The sequence below is a fragment of the Bombina bombina genome, chromosome 4 (genome assembly GCF_027579735.1).
Source record: "Bombina bombina isolate aBomBom1 chromosome 4, aBomBom1.pri, whole genome shotgun sequence".
Taxonomy (NCBI): domain Eukaryota; kingdom Metazoa; phylum Chordata; class Amphibia; order Anura; family Bombinatoridae; genus Bombina; species Bombina bombina.
This window is the reverse complement of record NC_069502.1, coordinates 927,404,161-927,432,123: the sequence shown is the minus strand read 5'-3', so window position 1 is coordinate 927,432,123 and position 27,963 is coordinate 927,404,161. Positions and strand designations below refer to the sequence as shown.

At 42.5% G+C, this 27,963-nt stretch overlaps 1 protein-coding gene across 1 annotated transcript in view; it reads left to right on the top strand.

Annotated features, from left to right (window-relative positions):
- Window positions 1-27,963, top strand: part of HEATR5B (HEAT repeat containing 5B) — a 261,254-nt gene that overhangs the window by 101,219 nt on the left and 132,072 nt on the right. The window contains exons 23-25 of the mRNA XM_053711883.1: window positions 1,912-2,091; window positions 10,564-10,815; window positions 27,102-27,283. Of these exons, the coding sequence (XP_053567858.1) occupies window positions 1,912-2,091; window positions 10,564-10,815; window positions 27,102-27,283 (614 nt within the window). The remainder of the gene's footprint in view (window positions 1-1,911; window positions 2,092-10,563; window positions 10,816-27,101; window positions 27,284-27,963) is intronic.

Below are 27,963 nucleotides of genomic sequence, written 5' to 3'. Positions count from 1 at the left end.
AGGCTTGCAAAAAATCTGGCGTTAGCAGGCAATATTGCAGCGTAAAGCAAAATTGAGCTCCATACCGCACTCCAATACCAGCGCTGCGGTGAGCTGGTTTTTCGTCCCCATAGACATCAATGGGGAGAGCCGGCTGAAAAAAGCCTAACACCTGCAATAAAGGAGCATAAAGCTCCGTAACGCAGCCCCATTGATTCCTATGGGGAAGGAAAAGTTATGTTTACACCTAACACCCTAATATAAACCCAGAGTCTAAACACCCGTAATCTTCCGCCCTTGACATCGCCGACATCTACATTATATTTATTAACCCCTAATCTGCCGCCCCCCACCACCGACACCTACCTACACTTATTAACCCCTAATCTGCCGCCCCCGACACCGCTGACACTATACTAAAGTTATTAACCCCTACCCCTAAGTCTAACCCTAACACTCACTAACTTTAATATAATTAAAATAAATCTAAATAAAAATTACTATCATTAAAGGGACAGTCAAGGCCAAAATAAACTTTAATTATTCAGATAGAGCATGCAATTTTAAACAACTTTCCAATTTACTTTTATCACCAATTTTGCTTTGTTCTCTTGGTATTCTTAGTTGAAAGCTAAACCTAAGAGGTTCATATGCTAATTTCTTAGACCTTGAAGGCCGCCTCTAAATGCATTTTGATAGTTTTTCACGACTAGAGGGCATTAGTTCATGTGTTTCATATAGATAAAATTGAGCTCATGCACGTGAATTTACCATGGAGACAGCTCTGATTGGCTAAACTGCAAGTCTGTCAAAAGAACTGAAATAAGGGGGCAGTCTGCTGAGGGTTAGACACAAGGTAATTACAGAGGTAAAACGTGTAATTATAACTGTGTTGGTTATGCAAAACTGTGGAATTGGTAATTAAGGGATTATCTATCTTTTTAAACAACAAAAATTCTGGTGTTGACTGTCCCTTTAAAATAAAATAATGCTACTATGTTTTATTTAAAAAAAAAAAAAAAACACTACACAATGTATATTGGGGGCATTTGGGGGACATTTAAAAAATTAACCAGTGTTCTGATCTCTGGTTCATTTTTTTGAGCGTTTATTGCTACCGCAAGCTTGTGTCATTTTCAATGGCTGTTTATTTATCGTGCGTCTGCAAATAGGCGTATTTGGCCGTTTACGGGCGCACAATAAATTAGCGCTCCACTTGTAATCTGTCCCATAATTAAGTATTTTACAATAGAGTGCACATATTACACACTATATACATATGTGCAATATACCAATATATAATACACTATATACACAGGTGCAATATACTCACAGGTTTATTATTCATGAATGTGTTTCATTTGTATTGTAACTATAGAGTTTCAGCTCACACATGTAAATTGTATTGTCATTTAATACTGCCTAAGGGATGATTTACATTACACCTTCACTGCACATGGCGATAATGTTTTTTAAAATTCTACCAGTGGCAGAGAAATATAGTGAAGTATAGCAAAACGCCTCTTTGTGAGCTACCTTAGCGCTGCGGAATCTGTTGGCGCTCTACAAATAACCAATAATAATAATAATACCTTTTAACAGTGATTTCATTCCTTTAGAACATTTCACCTGCAATCTCAATTTCAGTCGGAGACCTTTATAACATATCACTCTAGTGAAAATCCTTTTAGCATTGGACCCCTAGTCTTAATGTATCTGAACTACAGCAACAATAAGCAATTTTAGTTTTATATAGGGAAATATTTAATATATCGTTATACAGAAACCAAATTGATTTTAAATTCTAATAATTTTTGTCCAGCAATAATTATTTTTAAACAAAATAAATATATTTGAGTGTGCAGTAAACACATAATACTATTAGTTAAAATTAACAAATATGATTTTTGTTCTTCCTTGATTTTTCTCTAGATATAAATATAACGGATACTGGTCTGGAGGGGGTTCTTTTTGGTATGTTGGACAGAGAGATTGATCGCAAACTGTGCTCTGATATTCATGACACTCTGGGACATATGTTATCCTCATTGGCTGTGGATAAATTATCCCACTGGTTACAGCTATGTAAAGATGTCTTGGCAGCCTCTAGTGGTATGTACTTCACTTCATCTCTATTTATATAATGTGTGTATGTAACTAACCTTCTTTAACTGCAAAGAAAATCAAGTATGTCTTATATTTTCAGATTTTTTAGAATTTCTTAAGTATATTTAGTTAAAAAAAATATTAGTCAACTTGTTCAGATATTATAAATCCTTTACTCATTAAAGTGCCATACAATTGGTTGAGATATGTGCATATCCTAAAAGGGCTAGTTAATTTAAAGTGAATGTAAATTTTGATGATAAAGTGCCGGTTTATAAAAATTTGATTAAAAACAGGGGCACTTTAATTCATCAAAATTTGCATTTCACTCGTGTTGTGAAAATACTTGACTTTTAATCTTGACGGCCGCTGCATTGCTTTCTCCGCCCGTCGCAAAGCCTCTTTCTGGGTCTAAAATGAGGAATCCGGCTTCCTCCAATCACGGCGTTGAATCAGACACTGATTCCCCTGGGGGGGGGAAGCCGTGATTGGGAGATGACCGATCCGTCATTTCTGACATAGAAAGAGGCTTGCGACGACCGTGGGAAGCTGGAGCGGCTGTCAAGATTAAAAAGGTAAGTATTTTCACCACACAAGTGAAATGTAAATTTTGATGAATTAAAGTGGCCCAAACCGGGCACTTTATCATCAAAATTTACATTCACTTAAAAAAAATTTGCATAAAAAAATTGTTAAAAAATTGCTGGCAAGTATTTTAAAATAATTTGCAAAAAAAGCAAAATGAATTGCTTAGCTAAACTGCCTGGAGCAGCTAACTCCACCCCTCTTATCAGTGTTTAGACACAGGCATTGTATTTCAACTGAGTTCACAGCTTCTAGGCATTCTACAACAGATAATCCCTATTCACTTTTGCATTTTACCAAAAGAACAATAAACATAGATACGGCCATAAAAGGAATTGTGTGGGGGGAGTTAGAGCTTTACAATTCAGAAACTAAAAAGAAAGGGTTAATGACGAGGCACTGCAGTATACATTTGCAGGTAAAGTAATTACAGTACGTATTATATTATTTTGTCTCTATCCCAACTTGTTTTATGTCCCTTTAAGTCTTAGTTTAACCCCTTAAAAACCTATTTTTTTTTTTTAGAATTAATAGATTACAGGGCACATCAACAGTATGCCCATAGGGTCACAAGGATCTTATAAATATAATTTTTTTTATAAATGTCTTCTAGGTTTATTAACCCTTTCCCCCTGTTAAGACATTCCATTCCGTCCTAATGGCGCTGGGATTTAGCGCCGTTAGGACAGCATTGAACATCCTAGCCGTTTGGCTGTCCTGAATGGAATTGCAGGCTGGAGGGAGTGCCTAGCGTCATAAGCACTATCCCCTGACCCGATCCCATCATTGAAATCATGCATGAACAATCGCGTAATTTTACATCTTAATTATTTGTTTACATCGGAACTTTGGTTTGATGTAGACAAGTTCCTTCAGAAAAGGGTTAAATTGGACAATATTAGAAACAAAAATATTATGAAAACATGTATAAAATAGTTTAGTTAAAAATCTATTTTTCTTCTGTTAAGTGTGATCAGTCCACGGGTCATCATTACTTCTGGGATATTAACTGCTCCCCTACAGGAAGTGCAAGAGGATTCACCCAGCAGAGCTGCATATAGCTCCTCCCCTCTACGTCACTCCCAGTCATTCTCTTGCACCCAGCAACTAGATAGGTCGTGTGAGAGGACTATGGTGATTATACTTAGTTTTATATCTTCAATCAAAAGTTTGTTATTTTAAAATAGCACCGGAGTGTGTTATTACCTCTCTGGCAGAGTTTGAGGAAGAATCTACCAGAGTTTTGCTATGATTTTAGCCGGAGTAGTTAAGATCATATTGCTGTTCTCGGCCATCTGAGGAGTGAGGTAAACTTCAGATCAGGGGACAGCGGGCAGATGAATCTGCATAGAGGTATGTAGCAGTTTTTATTTTCTGACAATGGAATTGATGAGAAAATCCTGCCATACCGATATAATGTCATGTATGTATACTTTACACTTCAGTATTCTGGGAGAATGGTACTTCACTAGAATTACACTGTAAGAAAGACATAAAGCTGTTTAATAACTAGAGATTATGTTTAACGTTTTTGCTGGAATGTAAAATCGTTTTCATTTGCTGAGGTACTGAGTGAATAAATGTTTGGGCACCATTTTTCCACTTGGCAGTTGCTTAAATCTGTTTTTTTCTGTCAGTTTCTGTTCTCCCTCACTGCTGTGTGTGTGGGGGAGGGGCGCTTTTACTATGCATCAAATATTTCAGTCAGCAACTCATTGTATTCCCTGCATGATCTGGTTCATCTCTACAGAGCTCAGGGGTCTTCAAAACTTATTTTGAGGGAGGTAATTTCTCTCAGCAGAGCTGTGAGAATTATAGTTTGACTGAAATAAAAACTTTTATTCTGTAATTTGTTTCCTGCTTTCAGAAATTGTTATCTTTGCTAATGGGATTAAACCTTTGCTAAAGTTGTGTTGTTTACAAGGATTGAGGCTATAACTGTTTCAATTTATTAATTTTTAACTGTCATAGATCTTCTGTACTTCTTAAAGGCACAGTACGTTTTAATATTATTCTATTTGAATTGTATTTCCAAGTTGCAAGTTTATTTGCTAGTGTGTTAAACATGTCTGATTCAGAAGATGATACCTGTGTCATTTGTTGCAATGCCAAAGTGGAGCCCAATAGAAATTTATGTACTAACTGTATTGATGCTACTTTAAATAAAAATCAATCTGTACAAATTGAACAAATTTCACCAAACAACGAGGGGAGAGTTATGCCGACTAACTCGCCTCACGTGTCAGTACCTACATCTCCCGCTCAGAGGGAGGTGCGTGATATTGTAGCGCCGAGTACAGCTGGGCGGCCATTACAAATCACATTACAGGATATGGCTACTGTTATGACTGAAGTTTTGGCTAAATTACCAGAACTAAAAGGTAAGCGTGATCACTCTGGGGTGAGAACAGAGTGCGCTGATAATATTAGGGCCATGTCAGACACTGCGTCACAGGTGGCAGAACATGAGGACGGAGAACTTCATTCTGTGGGTGACGGTTCTGATCCAAACAGACTGGATTCAGATATTTCAAATTTTAAATTTAAACTGGAAAACCTCCGTGTATTACTAGGGGAGGTGTTAGCGGCTCTGAATGATTGTAACACAGTTGCAATACCAGAGAAAATGTGTAGGTTGGATAAATATTTTGCGGTACCGACGAGTACTGAGGTTTTTCCTATACCTAAGAGACTTACTGAAATTGTTACTAAGGAGTGGGATAGACCCGGTGTGCCGTTCTCACCCCCTCCGATATTTAGAAAAATGTTTCCAATAGACGCCACCACAAGGGACTTATGGCAAACGGTCCCTAAGGTGGAGGGAGCAGTTTCTACTTTAGCTAAGCGTACCACTATCCCGGTGGAGGATAGCTGTGCTTTTTCAGATCCAATGGATAAAAAGTTAGAGGGTTACCTTAAGAAAATGTTTGTTCAACAAGGTTTTATATTGCAACCCCTTGCATGCATTGCGCCGATCACGGCTGCAGCGGCATTCTGGATTGAGTCTCTGGAAGAGAACATTGGTTCAGCTACTCTGGACGACATTACGGACAGGCTTAGAGTCCTTAAACTAGCTAATTCATTCATTTCGGAGGCCGTAGTACATCTTACTAAACTTACGGCGAAGAATTCAGGATTCGCCATTCAGGCACGCAGGGCGCTGTGGCTAAAATCCTGGTCAGCTGATGTTACTTCTAAGTCTAAATTGCTTAATATACCTTTCAAAGGGCAGACCTTATTCGGGCCCGGGTTGAAAGAGATTATCGCTGACATTACAGGAGGTAAAGGCCATGCCCTGCCTCAGGACAAAGCCAAAGCCAAGACTAGACAGTCTAGTTTTCGTTCCTTTCGTAATTTCAAAGCAGGAGCAGCATCAACTTCCTCTGCACCAAAACAGGAAGGAGCTGTTGCTCGCTACAGACAAGGCTGGAAACCTAACCAGTCTTGGAACAAGGGCAAGCAGACTAGGAAACCTGCTGCTGCCCCCAAAACAGCATGAATTGAGGGCCCCCGATCCGGGATCGGATCTAGTGGGGGGCAGACTTTCTCTCTTCGCCCAGGCTTGGGCAAGAGATGTTCAGGATCCCTGGGCGCTAGAGATAATATCTCAGGGATACCTTCTGGACTTCAAATACTCTCCTCCAAGAGCGAGATTTCATCTGTCAAGATTGTCAACAATCCAGACAAAGAAAGAGGCTTTTCTACGCTGCGTACAAGAGCTCTTGTTAATGGGAGTAATCCATCCAGTTCCACGATCGGAACAGGGACAGGGGTTTTACTCAAATCTGTTTGTGGTTCCCAAAAAAGAGGGAACTTTCAGACCAATCCTGGACTTAAAGATCCTAAACAAATTCACAAAGATCATTACCGGTACCTAAGGTTTGCCTTCCTAGACAGGCATTACCAGTTTGTGGCTCTTCCATTCGGATTGGCTACAGCGCCAAGAATCTTCACAAAGGTTCTGGGTGCTCTTCTGGCGGTACTAAGACCGCGGGGAATCTCGGTAGCTCCATACCTAGACGACATTCTGATACAAGCTTCAAGCTTTCAAACTGCCAAATCTCATACAGAGTTAGTGCTGGCATTTCTAAGGTCACATGGATGGAAGGTGAACGAAAAGAAAAGTTCACTCGTTCCACTCACAAGAGTTCCCTTCCTGGGGACTCTTATAGATTCTGTAGAAATGAAGATTTACCTGACAGAGGACAGGCTATCAAGACTTCAAAGTGCTTGCCGCACTCTTCATTCCATTCAACACCCGTCAGTGGCTCAATGTATGGAGGTAATCGGCTTAATGGTAGCGGCAATGGACATAGTACCCTTTGCACGCTTACACCTCAGACCACTGCAACTGTGCATGCTAGGTCAGTGGAATGGGGATTACTCAGACTTATCCCCTTCTCTGAATCTGGATCAAGAGACCAGAAATTCTCTTCTATGGTGGCTTTCTCGGCCACACCTGTCCAGGGGGATGCCATTCAGCAGACCAGACTGGACAATTGTAACAACAGACGCCAGCCTTCTAGGTTGGGGTGCCGTCTGGAATTCCCTGAAGGCTCAGGGACTATGGAGTCAGGAGGAGAGTCTCCTGCCAATAAACATTCTGGAATTGAGAGCAGTTCTCAATGCCCTCCTGGCTTGGCCCCAGTTGACAACTCGGGGGTTCATCAGGTTTCAGTCGGACAACATCACGACTGTAGCTTACATCAACCATCAGGGAGGGACAAGAAGCTCCCTAGCTATGATGGAAGTATCAAAGATAATTCGCTGGGCAGAGTCTCACTCTTGCCACCTGTCAGCAATCCACATCCCGGGAGTGGAGAACTGGGAGGCGGATTTCTTAAGTCGTCAGACTTTTCATCCGGGGGAGTGGGAACTTCATCCGGAGGTCTTTGCCCAAATACTTCGACGTTGGGGCAAACCAGAGATAGATCTCATGGCGTCTCGACAGAACGCCAAGCTTCCTCGTTACGGGTCCAGATCCAGGGATCCAGGAGCAGTCCTGATAGATGCTCTGACAGCACCTTGGGACTTCAGGATGGCTTACGTGTTTCCACCCTTCCCGTTGCTTCCTCGATTGATAGCCAGAATCAAACAAGAGAGAGCATCAGTGATTCTAATAGCACCTGCGTGGCCACGCAGGACTTGGTATGCAGACCTGGTGGACATGTCATCCTGTCCGCCTTGGTCTCTACCTCTGAAACAGGACCTTCTGATACAGGGTCCCTTCAAACATCAAAATCTAACTTCTCTGAAGCTGACTGCTTGGAAATTGAACGCTTAATTTTATCAAGACGTGGGTTTTCTGAGTCAGTTATTAGTACCTTAATACAGACTAGGAAACCTGTTACCAGAAAGATTTACCATAAGATATGGCGTAAATACCTACATTGGTGTGAATCCAAAGGTTACTCTTGGAGTAAGGTTAGGATTCCTAGGATATTGTCTTTTCTACAAGAAGGTTTAGAAAAGGGTTTATCTGCTAGTTCATTAAAGGGACAGATCTCAGCTCTGTCCATTCTGTTACACAAACGTCTGTCAGAAGTTCCTGACGTCCAGGCTTTTTGTCAGGCTTTGGCCAGGATTAAGCCTGTGTTTAAAACTGTTGCTCCACCATGGAGTTTAAACCTTGTTCTTAATGTTTTACAGGGCGTTCCGTTTGAACCCCTTCATTCCATTGATATAAAGTTGTTATCTTGGAAAGTTCTATTTTTAATGGCTATTTCCTCGGCTCGAAGAGTCTCTGAATTATCAGCCTTACATTGTGATTCTCCTTATTTGATTTTTCATTCGGATAAGGTAGTCCTGCGTACTAAACCTGGGTTCTTACCTAAGGTAGTTACTAACAGGAATATCAATCAAGAGATTGTTGTTCCTTCTTTATGCCCAAATCCTTCTTCAAAGAAGGAACGTCTACTGCACAACCTGGATGTAGTCCGGGCTCTAAAATTTTACTTGCAGGCAACTAAGGAATTCCGACAAACGTCTTCTCTGTTTGTCATTTACTCTGGGCAGAGGAGAGGTCAAAAAGCTTCCGCTACCTCTCTTTCTTTTTGGCTTCGTAGCATAATTCGTTTAGCTTATGAGACTGCTGGACAGCAGCCCCCTGAAAGAATTACAGCTCATTCTACTAGAGCTGTGGCTTCCACTTGGGCCTTCAAGAATGAGGCCTCTGTTGAACAGATTTGCAAGGCTGCAACTTGGTCTTCGCTTCATACTTTTTCCAAATTTTACAAATTTGACACCTTTGCTTCATCGGAGGCTATTTTTGGGAGAAAGGTTCTTCAGGCAGTGGTTCCTTCTGTATAAAGAGTCTGCCTATCCCTCCCGTCATCCGTGTACTTTTGCTTTGGTATTGGTATCCCAGAAGTAATGATGACCCGTGGACTGATCACACTTAACAGAAGAAAACATAATTTATGCTTACCTGATAAATTCCTTTCTTCTGTAGTGTGATCAGTCCACGGCCCGCCCTGTTTTTAAGGCAGGTAAATATTTTTTAATTTATACTCCAGTCACCACTTCACCCTTGGCTTTTCCTTTCTCGTTGGTCCTTGGTCGAATGACTGGGAGTGACGTAGAGGGGAGGAGCTATATGCAGCTCTGCTGGGTGAATCCTCTTGCACTTCCTGTAGGGGAGCAGTTAATATCCCAGAAGTAATGATGACCCGTGGACTGATCACACTACAGAAGAAAGGAATTTATCAGGTAAGCATAAATTATGTTATTATAAATGTCAAACATTATAACATTATAAATACAGTAAAATTACATAATCAATGCTTACATAATAAAAAGACAGTGCCATAGCACTTAATCTAAATTTTAAATGAGCAGTATTTTTTCTTCTGACGAATTTGAAAATGTACTTTATTTGTTGCCTCCCTGTATTATGTGAGAGCCATCAGCCAATCACAGGTTTGTATAAGTATACACTGTGAACTATTGCATATGCTCAGTATTAGGTGGTGCCTCAGAAAATGTGCATACAAAAAACTGTACACAATTTAATAACAGAAGTAAATTGGAAAGTCTCTTAAAACTGTGTGTTCTATCTGAATCACAAAAGTTTTGAATTTAGTGTCCCTTTAGCAAAAATACTTCTTGTAACCGTTTCCAGCGGCATATGCACATGTGCTGTTAGGGTACGTGCACTTTTATTCCAACATCATGCATGCTTAGGGAGCTAGTGATGTTGTGTATTGCATCTATGGAGACTTAAAGGGGCACTAAACCCAAAATCTTTCTTTCATGATTCAGATAAAGAATATACATTTAAACAACATTACAATATACTTCTATTATTTATTTTGCTTCATTTTTTAGATATCCTTAGTTGAAGAAAAAGCAATGCACATGGTGAGCCAATCACACGAGGCTTCTATGTGCAGCAACCAATCAGCAGCTACTGAGCATATCTAGATATGCTTTTCAGCAAATAATATCAAGAGAATAAAACAAATTAGATAATATAAGTAAATTAGAAAGATGTTTAAAATTGCATTCTCTTTCTAAATCAGGAAAGAAAAAATGTAGGTTTCATGTCCCTTTAATTTGTGTCATATAAGTCACTACTAGCATTTTGGGAAGTTCTCCTGTTTGAAAACTGGTTCACAGGGCACTCGCAGCATATGTGCAAATGCAGCTGAAAACCAGAAATAACCTTTACTAGTAGCATTTTTACTAAAGAGAATCTATTACAAAAATACTTTTATTTAGAAATGAAATGCACCCATGCACATTTCAATTTTGAACGGTCTATCCCATAAAGACACCCAAAAGCGTGTTTTAAAAATCAAAATGAAAGATCAATCTTCTTCTATACAGTAATATTTTGTGTCCAGCCTGTACCTCTGATGATTGTAGATTCACTGATGATATTTTTCATTGTAGAATTGGGCAACCCAGGTCTTCTTGCAGGAGTAAAGGATGAAGATTCCGAGAAAAAGGATGAAATGGATGATGACATTATGTTCACCACCCTTGGTGAAGATGATAAAGCCAAGCCATTTGTGGCCCCCCGTTGGGCCACACGTGTTTTTGCAGCAGACTGCCTATGTCGGATCATCATGCTGTGTGAGCATGCCGATAAAGCTCACTTTGATTTGGCTGCAGCTCGCTCAGCAAGACTGAAAAATCCCAAAAGTAAGAATAAATTGAAAACAATTTTGGCTGATGAAAATACCTATGTATGTATGTATGTGTATATATATATATATATATATATATATATATATATATATATATATATATATATATATATATATATGTGTGTATATATATATATATATATATATATATATATGTATGTATATGTATATATATATATGTATATATATATATAAATGTTGTAACTACTACTACTTAGTGGAGCCGTTCTCTACTTTTATATGCAATGTACTATGGTAGCATTGTTCTTTTTTGTATTTTGATGCAGCAGATGGTAGATGTACCCAAAAAAACACGAAGTGCACATTTTATGATGTGTTTCCAGTTTGTGCTCTGCAGATAGTCAAAGATTAATAAAATATGTGACTGATTTAAGAAAAGAAAAAAAGCCAATTCTTTTAGCTTAGATTTGGTATTATTACTACTAAAGATTAGAATTGTGTGTACACGTTAAAATAAATTGCTCTGCATCATACTCCTGCTATAAAAAGGAATCCAGGATAATGGCTGCTTTGTCTGCTTTTATTAGAAGGAGCTGAAACTAATGTGTACAACATAATTTGACTACAAACATAATTAAAATCTAGATTACTGTTAATGTTATCTACATTTATTATTTTAACCCATACGCTGCTTATACTTTTTTTTTTTTATTAATTATTTTCTTTCATATGGCATAGAGAGTCCACAACGTGATTCCAATTACTAGTAGGATATTCAACTCCTGGCCAGCAGAAGGAGGCAAAGAGCACCCCAGCAAAGCTGTTAAGTTTAACCTCCCTTACCCATAATCCCCAGTCATTCTCTTTGTCAATGGAGGATGTGCGAAGATGGTGTCTGAAGATATTTAATCCTTTTATGGGTACTTTTCACTGCAAGCAAGGATTAGGGGCTATGCTGTGTCCCTGCCAATCTCTTTAGTAAGAGTAATGGTGGCTATTAGCAGTTAGAAAGCGATGAGCTGTCTTTGCTTTATTTCTAACATTATTGCTACCCCTTCATAGAAAGCCAGGGTTGGTTACTTTGCTCTTTCTTTTTCTTCAGGTCCCTAATAGAGAGTCGAGTGTCTATCACACCTAAGAAGCTGTTCCTGTCCTGCAGCTGGATCCACAGGTAAGTGCATTTGCCTTCTAGGTACTGAAGGACAGCACTTGGGAGGTTAATTCCTCTTATGGCTCTTCATATGAGACATGTTATAAGCCTAAGGGGTTAATATTTGGGCAGTCTTGCAGGCATTGATTTAATGAGACTTTAAGGGGTTCATTGTCCAACTTTTTATTAAGGAGACTGGCTGAAGGGTTAATTAGAGTCTATAGCTCAAAGTGAGTTTTTTTTATTTATTTGAGGCTAATAGTGCATGAAGAGTGTTAGTTTTATTTTGTCAGACAGAAACATGCTTTTTCAGTGGCGCAGTTTCTTTTCTCAGTCCGATCACGTGTCCTCCGCTCTTCCGCTTTTATACAGTAAGAGCGTAATGAATATCCAGTGCGGGTGTTTTTCTCAGTGGTTAAGACGATCGCATGTTCTGGCTATATTAACTGTTTTACCGATCCAGATCACAGTTTTCACAGCTAACAGCATATCTGACGGCTGATTGAGCGAACCTGCATGTGAGAGTTCTTCCCTTTACTAGTGTCAACTGCACCCGGTGTGGTAAGATCTCCTCAGCTAGTCTGAGGTATAGAAGTGCGAGGGACTCTTCTAGCCTGCTCTCCTTCATGCTTGTCTCTCCCATGCCACAGCCCCCCGCCTACCAGCACATCACAGGTAACTCCCTTTGTTAACTTTCTTCCTACAGCCACTACCCTGCCCCCCGCCTCCCAGCCCTCCCACCTCCCAGCACCTATTTAATGAAAGTTTCTGCGATGGCGCACCAAAGGCAAGCCCGTCTGCACCCGTCCGCGCCTGGACCGTGTCCAGCGCCACTAACCCTGGCTCCCACAACCACCGCCACTACGACGCCAGCACCCTCCTCCATCTCAACACCGGTAGATCATCTGCCTGCCACCAGGCATCCCAGATGAACACCATAGGACCCTTCACCTGCCGCAATTGCGCCTTCTCCTCCCTCCGAACCACTAAACTGCTAGTCACCTCTCAAGCCTTCTCCTCCCTCCGATCCACTAATCTGCCAGTCACCTCACGCAAAAACAACCGCAACCACCTCAACTGCATCCTCCTCAACACCCGCTCCGTCCGCAAGCACGCCGTCGAAATCTGGAACCTGGTCAACTCCACCTCCCCGGACGTTGCCTTCCTTACTGAAACCTGGCTGAACCCCACATCAATGCCGGACATCGCCATCCCCGATACAAAATTCTCCAACAAGGACCGCAGCAACCGACCGGGAGGAGGCATCGCCATCGTCCACAAACACTCCCTCCACGTCACAACCAGCTCCGACTACCACTCACCAGGCTTGGAACACCTACACTTCAAGATCCAGGTCAGTCCCAACACTACCCTCCGGGGTACCCTCATCTACAGACCTCCCGGACCTCGTCCTGCCTTCTGTGACTCCATCACCGACCTAATCGCACCCCACGCCCTCCCCTCAACAGACTACATCCTCCTAGGTGACCTCAACTTCCACCTAGACAACCCCAGTGACCACAACACTGCCAACCTCTTAGAAAACCTTGGAACCATCGGTCTAAAGCAACTCGTCAACTCCCCAACCCACTCAGCCGGACACACACTCGACCCTATCTTCTCTGCAGGCAACCACATCTCAGTCAACCACATCACCGAACTCCATTGGACCGACCACAATTGCATACATTTTTCCTTCAACAAACCCAACGCACACCTCCGGCAGCACCACCCACCCCGCAGAAACTGGAACAACATCACCAAAGACCAACTACACTCCACCCTGAACAAGTGCCCCCCAGCTACCTCCACAGATGCCAACTCCTCTGCCCGCAACCTCCACCACTGGATCACAGACTGTGCCAACACCCTCGCCCCGCTCAAGAAACCATCCAACCGCCAACCCACCAACAAGGCTAGTTGGTTCACCCCTGCCCTCCAGGACTCCAAACGCCACTGCAGGCGATTGGAAAGGACCTGGAGATCCAGCAAGACCCCCTCAAATAAAACAGCCTACAAAGAAGCCATCACTACCCACCACCACCTCATCAAAACCACCAAGAAGACAGCCATCCAAGATAGAATCAATGCCAACGTCCACAACAGCAAGGAGCGGTTCACAGTTATCAAGGAATTCTCCAATCCCAACAGCAACACCAACGACATCCCGCCCTCCCAGGACCTCTGCGATAACCTCGCAATGTACTTCCACCGCAAGATCGTCGACATCTATGACAGCTTTGCACCCCAGAACTCACCCACCACCGCCTACCCACCTACTCCCACCGATACCTCACCCAAATACACCACCGCCTACCCCCCACTGAACATCTGGAGCCCCCTCACCACAGAGGACACCATCAGGATCATGAGATCTATCCACTCCGGAGCACCCTCGGACCCATGCCCGCATCACATTTTCAACAAAACGGGTGACACCATCGCCCCCGAGTTCTGCAGAACCATCAACTGCTCCATCGAAACCGGCACCTTCCCGAATGACTGGAAGCACGCAGAATTAAAACCCCTACTGAAAAAACCCACGGCTGATCCCAACGATCCGTAGAACTACCGCCCAATCTCTCTGCTCCCCTTTGCGGCCAAAGTCATCGAGAAATCCATCAACGTGCAACTCGTTGACTACATCGAAGCCAACCACACCCTGGACCCTTCCCAATCCGGTTTCAGGAGCAACCACAGCACCGAGACCGCCCTCCACGCCACCACAAATGACATCCTCGCCCTACTCGACCGAGGAGAGACCGCCACCCTCATTCTCCTAGACCTCTCAGCAGCATTCGACACTGTCTCCCACCTCACCCTCCGCAACTGACTACACGATGCCGGCATACACGACAAAGCCCTGGAATGGATCACCTCCTTCCTCACCGGCAGAACCCAGAAAGTTAGACTCCCACCCTTCACCTCCAAGCCCACAGAAATCAGCTGCCGTGTACCCCAAGGCTCTTCTCTGAGCCCCACCCTATTCAACATCTACATGGCCCCTCCGCCATCCCCCGACGACACAACCTCAACATCGTCTCCTACGCTGACGACACCCAGCTAATCATCTCACTCACCAGCGACCCCACCACCGCCAAGAGAAGCATCCACGAAGGGCTGACAGCAGTCGCCACCTGGATGAACTACAACTGCCTAAAGCTGAATGCAGACTAGACCGAAGTTCTCCTCGGTCCCACCACATCCGCTTGGAATAACTCCTGGTGGCTCACAGCCCTCGGACACCCTCCAACCCCCACCGACCATGGACCGGCAAATCAACGCCGTCTCTTCTGCATGCTTCCACACACTTCACCTGCTGCGAAAGATCTTCAAATGGATCCCAACCGAGACCAGGAAGACTGTCACTCACGCCCTCGTCAGCAGCCGACTGGCCTATGGTAACGCACTCTACGCCGGCACCACCATCAAGCTCCAAAAGAGACTACAGCACATCCAGAACTCCTCGGCCAGACTAATCCTTGACATCCCTCGTCAATGCCACATCACCAAATACCTGCGTGACCTGCACTGGCTCCCCATCAACAAAAGAATAACCTTCAAGCTTCTCACCCACGCATTCAAGGCCCTCCACAACATCGGTCCCGAATACTTGAACCACTGCGTTACCTTCTACACCCCTGCCAGACAACTTCGATCGGCCGACCAAGCCCTCGCTGTCATCCCCCGCATTAGGAAAACCACAGCGGGAGGCAGATCCTTCTCTCACCTGGCTGCCAAGACTTGGAACATCCTCCCGCTGCACCTTACACAAGCTACCTCCCTAACTAAATTCAGAAAGGACCTCAAGACCTGGCTCTTCAACTGAACTGCAACCCTCAGCGCCTTGAGACCCTTACGGGTGAATAGCCGCGCTTTACAAGAACCCAATAGATAGATTTGCTTCCATAAATTTTAGCATAATTTTAATTTTTTTCTGCACAGGTAAGGTTTTCTTCTTAAAGTGACATAATGGTTCTTTTATTTTTCACTGTTTATTGAGGACCTTTCTCAGCTATGGACACTGACCAAGATTATATTTCTATGGATAAGTGTTTATTATGTTTAGAGACCCAAATTGTTTTACCTATGCAATTTTGTTCCTCACGTTTAGCTAAGACTGTAAAATTCAAAGAAAAATTACTCCCTTCTGAGCCAATTGTCTCTCAGGATATGCCACAGCTTTCTCCTCAAACGTCCCAAACCTTAGTGGTTTCACATACAGTGCCCTGCGGTTCCTCTCAACCTCCTGGGGGTGTTTATTTGCCAGGAGATTTTGCTGCACAGATAACTTCTGCGGAGTCTGCAGCTTTATCTGCTTTCCCTACTGTGGGTAAGTGTAAGAGGAAATCTAACATGTTTCTTCTGGTAAGGTTTCTGACCCCTTTAAATCTGCGTTGGTAAACCTTTCCCAAATGTCTGAGGAGGAGGATACTTCAGTAGCTTCTGAAGGGGAAATCTCTGACATGATGGGGGAAATTTCTTAAGAATCCAAAGAAGTTAATGTCTGTCACAGGTAGTATATTGTCTGTCCAGGAAGGGACCCTAAGGTTGGGAAGTGACTATAAAAGCACAGTCCCAGCCACAGAGAATAAAACCCAGGACATGACCAAAATAGTAGTGGGAGCAAGCAGGAGCAGAGTTGATATCCCGGCCAGAGGTCAGCAACGAGTGGGCAAAAGTCAGTACAGAATCGTAAGGCAAAGAGTAACAAAGTCCAGGCAAAAGGTCAAAACACTTCCAGGCAAAGGCAGACAGAATCGTGGTCCAAAGGAGAGGTCAAAAACAAGCAAAGTCAGCAACAAGTTCTGCCAAGTAAGTCTCTCAGGATAATCACACCCAGGAAAAGATCCTATACACAGACACACACAGGAAGCTGCTTATATAGGCTGTTGATTGAGTAACTACCTGCAGCTGGCAGGCAGGTGGAGCCAGAGGGCCAGCCAGAGCAGATAGTAAAATAAGCAGTTTTAATGCAGAAACCTGAATCCTCCAGTGGTTTAGGCAAAAGTCTACTGGCCAGAGACCAAAAGTCCCAGGATCAACTCCAGGCACAGGACATGCGTACTGTACAATGCTAACATAGCCCCCTCCTCAAGGTTCCTCTCCGGGGAACCTTACGAGGACGATGAGGAAAACGTCTGTGGGATGAAGCAATCAAAAGAGGGGCATGGAAATCTCAGGCAGGAATCCAGCACCTCTCAGAGATGGGAAAACCTTTTCAGTCTAAAAGATATTGTTGTTGCTGATTGCGAATGCGAGAGTTTAATATTTTGGAAACTTCATATTCAGGTTCCCCATCAACAAGTACTGAAGCAGGAGACTGCGTCTTTCTGGTGTATTGTTTGCATATAGCAGGTTTCAGTAGGGAAACATGAAATGCTGGATGTATCTGAAGAGAGGAAGGCAACTTTAGCTTAAAGGCAGTGGGGTTGACTCGACGGAGTATGCGGAATGGGCCGACGAACCTGGGACCTAATTTAGCTGAGGGTTTGTTTGAGTCTAAAGGGACACTGAACCCAATTTTTTTCTTTCATGATTCAGATAGAGCATGCAAATTTTAACCAACTTTCTAATTTACTCCTATTATCAATTTTTCTTTGTTCTCTTGCTTTCTTTATTTGAAAAAGAAGGCATCTAAGCTATTTTTTTGGTTCAGAACCATGGAAAGCACTTGTTTATTGGTGGGTGAATTTATCCACCAATCAGTAAGAACAACACAGTGTGTTCACCAAAAATGGGCCTGCATCTAAACTTACATTCTTGCATTTCAAATAAAGATACCAAGAGAATGAAGAAAATTTGATAATAGGAGTAAATTAGAAAGATGTTTAAAATTGCATGCTCTATCTGAATCACGAAATAAATTTTTTGGGTTCAGTGTCCCTTTAATGTGTTTAGTGGAAAGCCATACCGAATCGCCTACCTAATATTCCGGAGTTACTCAACGTTTACAGTTAGCAGTCTTTTGATAATGCTCATTAGTGAACTGTAATACCCGACGAATGGCTTTCCACTGTTTTTGAAGTAACTGAGTTCTGTGGTCTGCAGCAGGTACCCCAGTGGACTGTAGTTCCAGAGGAAAGTTTCTTGGTTGAAAGCCAAAATCTGCCAAAAAAGGTGACATTCAGTGAGCAGAGGGATAGGTAGAATTGTGACAGAATTCAGCCAAAGGTAGTAGTTCAGTCCAATTGTCATGGGTGGCTGAAATATAGTTCCTTAAGTAGGCTTACAGATCTTGATTTACTCTTTCAGTCTGGCCATTAGACTGCGGGTGGTAGGCAGAAGAAAGAGAAACTGTAATGCCTAGATTTTGGCATACTGCTTTCCAGAATCTTGAAACAAACTGAGTACCTCTGTCAGAAACTATATTACTGGGTAACCAATGGAGTCGTATGATTTGTGATATGAAGCAAGTTGCTAACTCTTTAGCAGATAGAAGGTTCCTTAGGGGTACGAAATGTGCCATTTTGAAAAATCTATCCACAATTATCCAGATGGTGGTGTTTCCTTTTGAATTGGGTAAATCTGTGATGAAATCCATACTCAGATGTGTCCACGGTTGTTTGAATACTTTGAGTGGATATAACAGTCCGTAAGGATTTTGACAAGGAATCTTATTGGCCGAACAATGAGTACAAGCTGAGACATATTGTTTTACATCAAGGAACATTTTAGGCCACCAGACATAAGGCTGAAGTTGTTGGAGCGTCTTTTCAATGCCAGGGTGACTAGATAGTGTACTATCATGAGCCCATTGTAGCAGAGTCTTTCTCAGATTTGGTGGAACAAATAATGTGTTGGCGGGTATAGCAGGTGGTCTTTGACTGATTTGTGCATCCTGTAATTGTTTAAGCAAGGAAGTGTAAATGACTTCAATGACCTGTTGTGGTTTGAGAATGACATCCATAGATTCTTCCCAAGGCTCATCAGGAGAAAATTGTCTTGAAAGGGCATCCGCTTTTTTATTTTTGGAGCCTGCTATATACAATATATAGAACAGTGACCACCGGGCTTGTCGGGCTGTGAGACGTTTGGCAATTTGTAGGTATATGAGAATCTTGTGATCGGTCAAGATTAAGAATGGCATGGATGTGCCCTCCAGTAAGTGTCTCCACTCAACTAGGGCCAATTTGATGGCTAGTAGTTCTCTGTTCATAAAATCATAATTATTTTCAGATCTTGAGAATTTCTTTGAGAAGAATGCTACGGGGCGTATTCGTCCGGATTTATGATTTCTCTGAGAGAGAACTGCCCCTGCAGCTATATCTGAAGCATCCACCTCCAAAATGTACTGAAGGGAAGGATCCAGATGTTGCAGAATTGGGGCTGTACTGAAAAGCCAATTACGTTTCTGAAAGGCATCCATGGCTTCCTTGGGCCATGTCTTACAGGAGGTGGATTTTCTGGTAAGGGCCACAGTGGGTGTGGTGATGGAAACGTCTGTAGTAGTTCGCAAAACCCAGGAAGCGTTGAATACCTTTTAGGGAGGTTGGTTGTGACCATTGCTGGATTTTGGCTAATTTTGAGGGATCCATAGCAAGTCCAGAGGATGAGATGATATAACCCAGAAAGGGAATTGAAGATTGGTGAAAAAGGCATTTTTCCATCTTGGCATAGAGATGATTCTCCCGTAGTCTTTGTAGTACCAATTTGACATGCTGTTGATGCTCACTCAGGTTCTTAGAGTATATAAGAATGCCATCTAAGTAAATGATAGTAAACTTATTTATAAAGTCCCAAAATACTTAGTTAATAAAAAGCTGAAACACAGCTGGAGCATTACTGAATCCAAAGGGCATTACTTGGTATTCAAAATGCCCTAGGCAAGTGTTGAAAGCGGTTTTCCACTCATCTTTTTCCTTAATGCGTATTAGATTATAAGCCCCACGTAAGTCTAATTTGGTATATATCGCGACAACTCTTAGATAATCAAAAAGCTCAAGGATGAGCAGAAGAGGGTAAGAGTCCTTAACAGTGATTCGGTTCAATTCCCGGTAGTCTATACAAGGTCTGAGAACCCCATCCTTCTCAATCAAAAATAACCCAGCCTCAGCAGGGGAAGAGGATGGATGGATAAACCCTTGCTCCAAGATTTTCATAAATGTACTCCTCCAAAACTTTGGATTCAGAGTGATAAATAGGATAGGTCTTCCCCTTTGCATGTGACTCCTCATCACACATTGCACAATGAATGCAACAATTCTGCAACTAGAGAGAGTATGTTTCCTTGCATTGAAAAGGATGACACATTGCTGTCTTTTTCAATCTGAGACTTGAGGAGAGCGACAATGTTATGTCTTTGATAATGAAGATGTTAATGCTTTTTCTTTTCAAAGCATTTAACCCATCTAAATTGCAGATACCTTTATAGTACACAGTGTTTCGGTAGGTGGCACTACCTGGCATCAGCTTATCGAATTTCATACCACTGCAGTCGGTTAAAATACCTACCAGTGTGACCCAAAACAAAATCCAATCAATAATAATAAGATGGGTTAAATGGGGTTGGTATATCGAATAGAAACCTCTTGTTTGATGAATTAGCATCAAGTCCCTTTGGTTATTTGGGTAACCAAGTGGATCCCAAACAACAAGTAATACCTGTTTTGATAAGCATATTGTGCATAGTAGCTCTTCTAATGTTCAATACTCTTTATGGAATATTAAACTATGTGAAGCTAGAGGCTGATATGCTAATGTAGATGCTTAAAGGGACATTGAATACTAAATAAATTCTAGATAGAATGATGCATTCAAATAAAAGTTTAGTCTAAAAATAACATGTACTGTAGATGTATTTTGTAAAGTTTTATTAGCTGTTTAAATATTAACAGAATTATTGTAATGTTTTAGGTCACTAGAGTGTGCAGCCAATGGCTGTGTGGAATAAAGCAGTGTTCTGCACTTCCATTTCTATCAGTAACTGAAAAGCTCACACTTTAAGAATGGAATTACTGGAAAAGGGGAGAAAATAAATAAAGTTTATTGCAATTTATTTCTTATATATACACATTTCTCTTGTTAAGTGTATTCAGTCCACGGGTCATCCATTACTTATGGGATTATATCTCCTTCCCAACAGGAAGTTGCAAGAGGATCACCCAAGCAGAGCTGCTATATAGCTCCTCCCCTCACATGTCATATCCAGTCATTCTCTTGAAACTCAACTAGATAGGACGTTGTGAGAGGTCTGTGGTGTTTTTTATACTTAGTTTATTTCTTCAATCAAAAGTTTGTTATTTTAAATGGCACCGGAGTGTGCTGTTTGTTCTCAGGCAGTATTTGGAAGAAGAATCTGCCTGCGTTTTCTATGATCTTAGCAGAAGTAACTAAGATCCACTGGCTGTTCTCGCACATTCTGAGGAGTGGGGTAACTTTCAGAAAGGGAATAGCGTGTGGGGAATCCCGCAAACAAGGTATGTGCAGTAAATTATTTTTCTAAGGAATGGAATTGACTAAGAAAATACTGCTGATACCGATGTAATGTAAGTACAGCCTTAAATGCAGCAGCGACTGGTATCAGGCTGATGAATGTATGTATAATAAGTAATTTTCTAAGGAATGGAATTTGACTAAGAAAATACTGTTAATACTGAAGTATTGTATAAGCCTTAACTGCAGTAGAAGCGACTGGTAGCAGGCTTATTAATAACACTACCTAACTTTTAAAGTGTATGTTTAAAACGTTTACTGGCATGTTATTCGTTTTTTGTGAGGTACTTTGGTGATAAATCTTTTGGGGCATGATTTTCCACATGGCTGTTGTTTATTTTCTACATAGAAACGGTTAACTGAGGTTTCCCACTGTTGTAATAGGAGTGGGAGGAGCCTATTTTAGCGCTTTTTTGCGCAGTAAAAATTCAGTTTCAGTCTTCCTGCTTCTTCCTCCTTGATCGAGGATGTCTCTAGAGAGCTCAGGGGTCTTCAAAAGTCATTTTGAGGGAGGTAATCAGTCACAGCAGACCTGTGACAGTGTGTTTGACTGTGATAAAAACGTTAATTGTTAAATTGATTATCCGTTTTTGGGTAATAAGGGGTTAATCATCCATTTGCTAGTGGGTGCAATACTTTGCTAACTTAATACATTTACTGTGAAAATTTGGTTGCTATAACTGATTTGGTTCATTGTTATTTCAACTGTGACGATTTTTTTGTGCTTCTTAAAGGCGCAGTAGCGTTTTTTATATTGCTTGTAAATTTATTTGAAAGGATTTTCCAAGCTTGCTAGTCTCATTGCGAGTCTGTTTAAACATGTCTGACACAGATGAATCTGTTTGTTCACTATGTTTAAAGGCCAATGTGGAGCCCCATAGAAATATGTGTACGAAATGTATTGATGTCACTTTGAATAAAAGTCAATCTATATCTGTAAAGAAATTATCACCAGACAACGAGGGGGAAGTTATGCCGGCTAACTCTCCTCACGTGTCAGTACCTTCGCCTCCCACTCAGGAGGCGCGTGATATTGTGGCGCCAAGTACATCAGAGAGGCCCATACAAATCACTTTACAAGACATGGCTGCTGTTATGACAGAGGTATTATCTAAATTACCTGAATTAAGAGGCAAGCGCGATAGCTCTGGGTTAAGGACAGAGCGCGCTGATGATGTGAGAGCCATGTCTGATACTGCGTCACAATTTGCAGAACATGAGGACGGAGAGCTTCATTCTGTGGGTGACGGATCTGATCCAGGGAGACCGGATTCAGAGATTTCTAATTTTAAATTTAAGCTTGAGAACCTCCGCGTATTGCTAGGGGAGGTATTAGCGGCTCTGAATGATTGTAACACGGTTGCAATTCCAGAGAAAGTATGTAGGTTGGATAGATACTTTGCGGTACCGGTGTGTACTGACGTTTTTCCTATACCTAAAAGGTTTACAGAAATTATTAGCAAGGAGTGGGATAGACCCGGTGTGCCCTTTTCCCCACCTCCGATATTTAGAAAAATGTTCCCAATAGACGCCACCACACAAGACTTATGGCAGACGGTCCCTAAGGTGGAGGGAGCAGTTTCTACTTTAGCTAAACGTACCACTATCCCGGTGGAGGATAGTTGTGCTTTTTCGGATCCAATGGATAAAAAATTAGAAGGTTACCTTAAGAAAATGTTTGTTCAACAAGGTTTTATCTTACAGCCCCTTGCATGCATTGCGCCTGTCAGTGCTGCTGCGGCATTCTGGTTTGAGTCTCTGGAAGAGGCCATTCACACAGCTCCATTGGATGAGATTATGGCCAAGCTTAAAGCACTTAAGCTAGCTAATGCATTTGTTTCTGATGCCGTTGTACATTTAACCAAACTAACGGCTAAGAACTCCGGATTCGCCATCCAGGCGCGCAGAGCGCTATGGCTTAAATCCTGGTCAGCTGATGTGACTTCTAAATCTAAATTGCTTAATATTCCTTTCAAAGGGCAGACCTTATTCGGGCCCGGCTTGAAAGAAATTATTGCTGACATTACTGGAGGTAGGGGTCATACTCTTCCTCAGAACAGGGCCAAATCAAAGGCCAAACAGTCTAATTTTCGTGCCTTTCGTAACTTCAAGGCAGGAGCAGCATCAACTTCCTCCGCTCCAAAACAGGAAGGACCTGTTGCTCGTTACAGACAGGGCTGGAAAGCTAACCAGCCCTGGAACAAGGGCAAGCCAGAAAGCCTACTTCTGCCCCTAAGACAGCATGAAGAGAGGGCCCCCTATCCGGAAACGGATCTAGTGGGGGCAGACTATCTCTCTTCGCCCAGGCTTGGGCAAGAGATGTCCAGGATCCCTGGGCGTTGGAGATCATATCTCAGGGATATCTTCTGGACTTCAAAGCATCTCCTCCACAAGGGAGATTTCATCTTTCAAGGTTATCAGCAAACCAAATAAAGAAAGAGGCATTTCTACGCTGTGTGCAAGACCTCTTAGTAATGGGGGTGATCCACCCAGTTCCGCGGACGGAACAAGGGCAAGGGTTTTACTCAAATCTGTTTGTGGTTCCCAAGAAAGAGGGAACCTTCAGACCAATCTTGGATCTAAAGATCATAAACAAATTCCTCAGAGTTCCATCATTCAAAATGGAAACTATTCGAACCATCCTACCCATGATCCAAGAGGGTCATGACCACGGTAGACTTAAAGGATGCCTACCTTCATATACCGATTCACAAAGATCATTATCGGTACCTAAGATTTGCCTTTCTAGACGGGCATTACCAGTTTGTAGCTCTTCCCTTCGGGTTGGCTACGGCCCCGAGAATCTTTACAAAGGTTCTGGGCTCACTTCTGGCGGTTCTAAGACCGCGAGGCATAGCGGTGGCTCCGTATCTAGACGACATCCTGATACAGGCGTCAAGCTTTCAAATGGCCAAGTCTCATACAGAGATAGTTCTGGCATTTCTGAGGTCGCATGGGTGGAAAGTGAACGTGGAAAAGAGTTCTCTATCACCACTCACAAGAGTCTCCTTTCTAGGGACTCTTATAGATTCTGTAGAGATGAAAATTTACCTGACGGAGTCCAGGTTATCAAAGCTTCTAAATGCTTGCCGTGTCCTTCATTCCATTCCACGCCCGTCAGTGGCTCAGTGCATGGAAGTAATCGGCTTAATGGTAGCGGCAATGGACATAGTGCCATTTGCGCGCCTGCATCTCAGACTGCTGCAATTATGCATGCTAAATCAGTGGAATGGGGATTACTCAGATTTGTCCCCTCTGCTAAATCTGGACCAAGAGACCAGAGATTCTCTTCTCTGGTGGCTTTCTCGGGTCCATCTGTCCAAGGGTATGACCTTTCGCAGGCCAGATTGGACGATTGTAACAACAGATGCCAGCCTTCTAGGTTGGGGCGCAGTCTGGAACTCCCTGAAGGCTCAGGGATTATGGACTCAGGAGGAGAAACTCCTCCCAATAAATATTCTGGAGTTGAGAGCAATACTCAATGCTCTTCTGGCTTGGCCTCAGTTAGCAACACTGAGGTTCATCAGATTTCAGTCGGACAACATCACGACTGTGGCTTACATCAACCATCAAGGGGGAACCAGGAGTTCCCTAGCGATGTTGGAAGTCTCAAAGATAATTCGCTGGGCAGAGTCTCACTCTTGCCACCTGTCAGCGATTTACATCCCAGGCGTGGAGAACTGGGAGGCGGATTTTCTAAGTCGCCAGACTTTTCTTCCGGGGGAGTGGGAACTTCATCCGGAGGTCTTCGCTCAACTGATTTATCGTTGGGGCAAACCAGATCTGGATCTCATGGCGTCTTGCCAGAACGCCAAACTTCCTTGTTACGGATCCAGGTCCAGGGACCCGGGAGCGGCGCTGATAGATGCTCTGACAGCCCCTTGGGTCTTCAACATGACTTATGTGTTTCCACCCTTTCCGATGCTTCCTCGACTGATTGCCAAGATCAAACAGGAGAGCATCGGTGATTCTGATAGCGCCTGCGTGGCCACGCAGGACCTGGTATGCAGACCTAGTGGACATGTCGTCCTGTCCACCGTGGTTTCTACCTCTGAGGCAGGACCTTCTAATACAAGGCCCTTTCAAACATCCAAATCTAATTTCTCTGAGGCTGACTGCATGGAGATTGAACGCTTGATTCTATCAAAGCGTGGCTTCTCGGAGTCCGTTATTGATACCTTAATACAGGCACGGAAGCCTGTTACCAGGAAAATTTACCATAAGATATGGCGTAAATATTTATACTGGTGCGAATCCAAGGGTTACTCATGGAGTAAGGTTAGGATTCCTAGGATATTGTCTTTTCTACAAGAAGGTTTAGAAAAGGGTTTATCTGCTAGTTCGTTAAAGGGACAGACTTCTGCTCTGTCTATTCTCTTACACAAACGTCTGGCAGAAGTTCCAGACGTCCAGGCTTTTTGTCAGGCTTTGGCTAGGATTAAGCCTGTGTTTAAGACTGTTGCTCCTCCGTGGAGCTTAAATTTGGTTCTTAAAGTTCTTCAAGGGGTTCCGTTTGAACCCCTTCATTCCATTGATATTAAGCTTTTATCTTGGAAAGTTCTGTTTTTGATGGCTATTTCCTCGGCTCGAAGAGTCTCTGAGTTATCGGCCTTACATTGTGATTCTCCTTATCTGATTTTCCATTCAGACAAGGTAGTTCTGCGTACTAAACCTGGGTTTTTACCTAAGGTAGTTTCTAACAGGAATATCAATCAGGAGATTGTTGTTCCATCTTTATGTCCTAATCCTTCTTCAAAGAAGGAACGACTTTTGCATAATCTGGACGTAGTCCGTGCCCTGAAGTTCTATTTACAGGCAACTAAAGAATTTCGTCAAACTTCTTCCCTGTTTGTCGTGTACTCTGGTCAGAGGAGAGTTCTAAAAGCTTCAGCAACCTCTCTCTCTTTTTGGCTTCGTAGCATAATACGTTTAGCCTATGAGACTGCTGGACAGCAGCCTCCTGAAAGAATTACAGCTCATTCTACTAGAGCTGTGGCTTCCACCTGGGCCTTTAAGAATGAGGCCTCTGTTGAACAGATTTGCAAGGCTGCAACTTGGTCTTCACTTCACACTTTTTCAAAATTTTACAAATTTGACACTTTTGCTTCTTCGGAGGCTGTTTTTGGGAGAAAGGTTCTACAGGCAGTGATTCCTTCCGTTTAAGTTCCTGCCTTGTCCCTCCCATCATCCGTGTACTTTAGCTTTGATATTGGTATCCCATAAGTAATGGATGACCCGTGGACTGAATACACTTAACAAGAGAAAACATAATTTATGCTTACCTGATAAATTTATTTCTCTTGTAGTGTATTCAGTCCACGGCCCGCCCTGTCTTTTAAGGCAGATTTAAATTTTAATTAAAACTCCAGTCACCACTGCACCCTATGGTTTCTCCTTTCTTGTCTTGTTTCGGTCGAATGACTGGATATGACATGTGAGGGGAGGAGCTATATAGCAGCTCTGCTTGGGTGATCCTCTTGCAACTTCCTGTTGGGAAGGAGATATAATCCCATAAGTAATGGATGACCCGTGGACTGAATACACTACAAGAGAAATAAATTTATCAGGTAAGCATAAATTATGTTTTTCCTTTTATATTACCATCTCAAAGTGTTTGATGCCCCTTTTTAAATTGGATCATAATGTGATTTGTGCCTTACAGCATGCTGACTCTGGCAATATGGACTGCAAAAGGTTTTCAAAATTGTTGATATTTCCAATGTATTTTTTCACAGATGATTTATTGGTTATCCATCTTTCTGACCTGATTCGTATGGCTTTTATGGCAGCCACTGATCACAGCAACCAGCTGCGAATGGCTGGGCTCCAGGCCCTTGAGGATATCATTAAGAAATTTGCTTCTGTTCCTGAACCTGAGTTTCCTGGACATGTAATTTTGGAGCAATACCAGGCCAATGTAAGAAAGCAGAACCAAAATAAACCATTACATTTGCAGAGGTGTTTTTTTGTGTAATTCTTAAAATTTACTTTTACATTCATCTTAAATAAACAAATTTTGCTAGAAACTGTAATGTATGCACACACAGGCAATAAACACTGCATTTCAAAATAATGTCATTAAAAAAAAAGTTTTAAAACATTTAAAGGGCTATTCTATTGGAAATTTTAATCAACTGAGCTGTGTGACTACAACAGCTGGAACCAGCAGTGCTCTGAGGGTCCCAAGCGGTAGTTTATAGGGACATGAAACACACATTTCTTTTTAAAAACACGATGAGTCCACGGATTTCATCCTTACTTGTGGGATTACGCCTCCTGGTCAGCAGGAGGAGGCAAAGAGAACCACAGCAGAGTTGTATATATAGCTCCTCCCTTCCCTCCAACCCCAGTCATTCTCTTTGCCTAGGTTAGTGATAGGATCTTCCCTGGGTTATTGCTCAACTCAAACAGGAGAAGGCATCGGTGAATTGGAGAAGGGTTTATTCCTAATCGCTCCTGTGTTGTCTCGCAGGATTTGGTATGCCGATCTGGTGGTCATGTGATCCGTGCCACCTTGGAAGATTCCATTGAGGAAGGACCTTCTCATTCAGGGATCCTTCCTTCACCCGAATCTCGTTTCTCTGCAACTGACTGCTT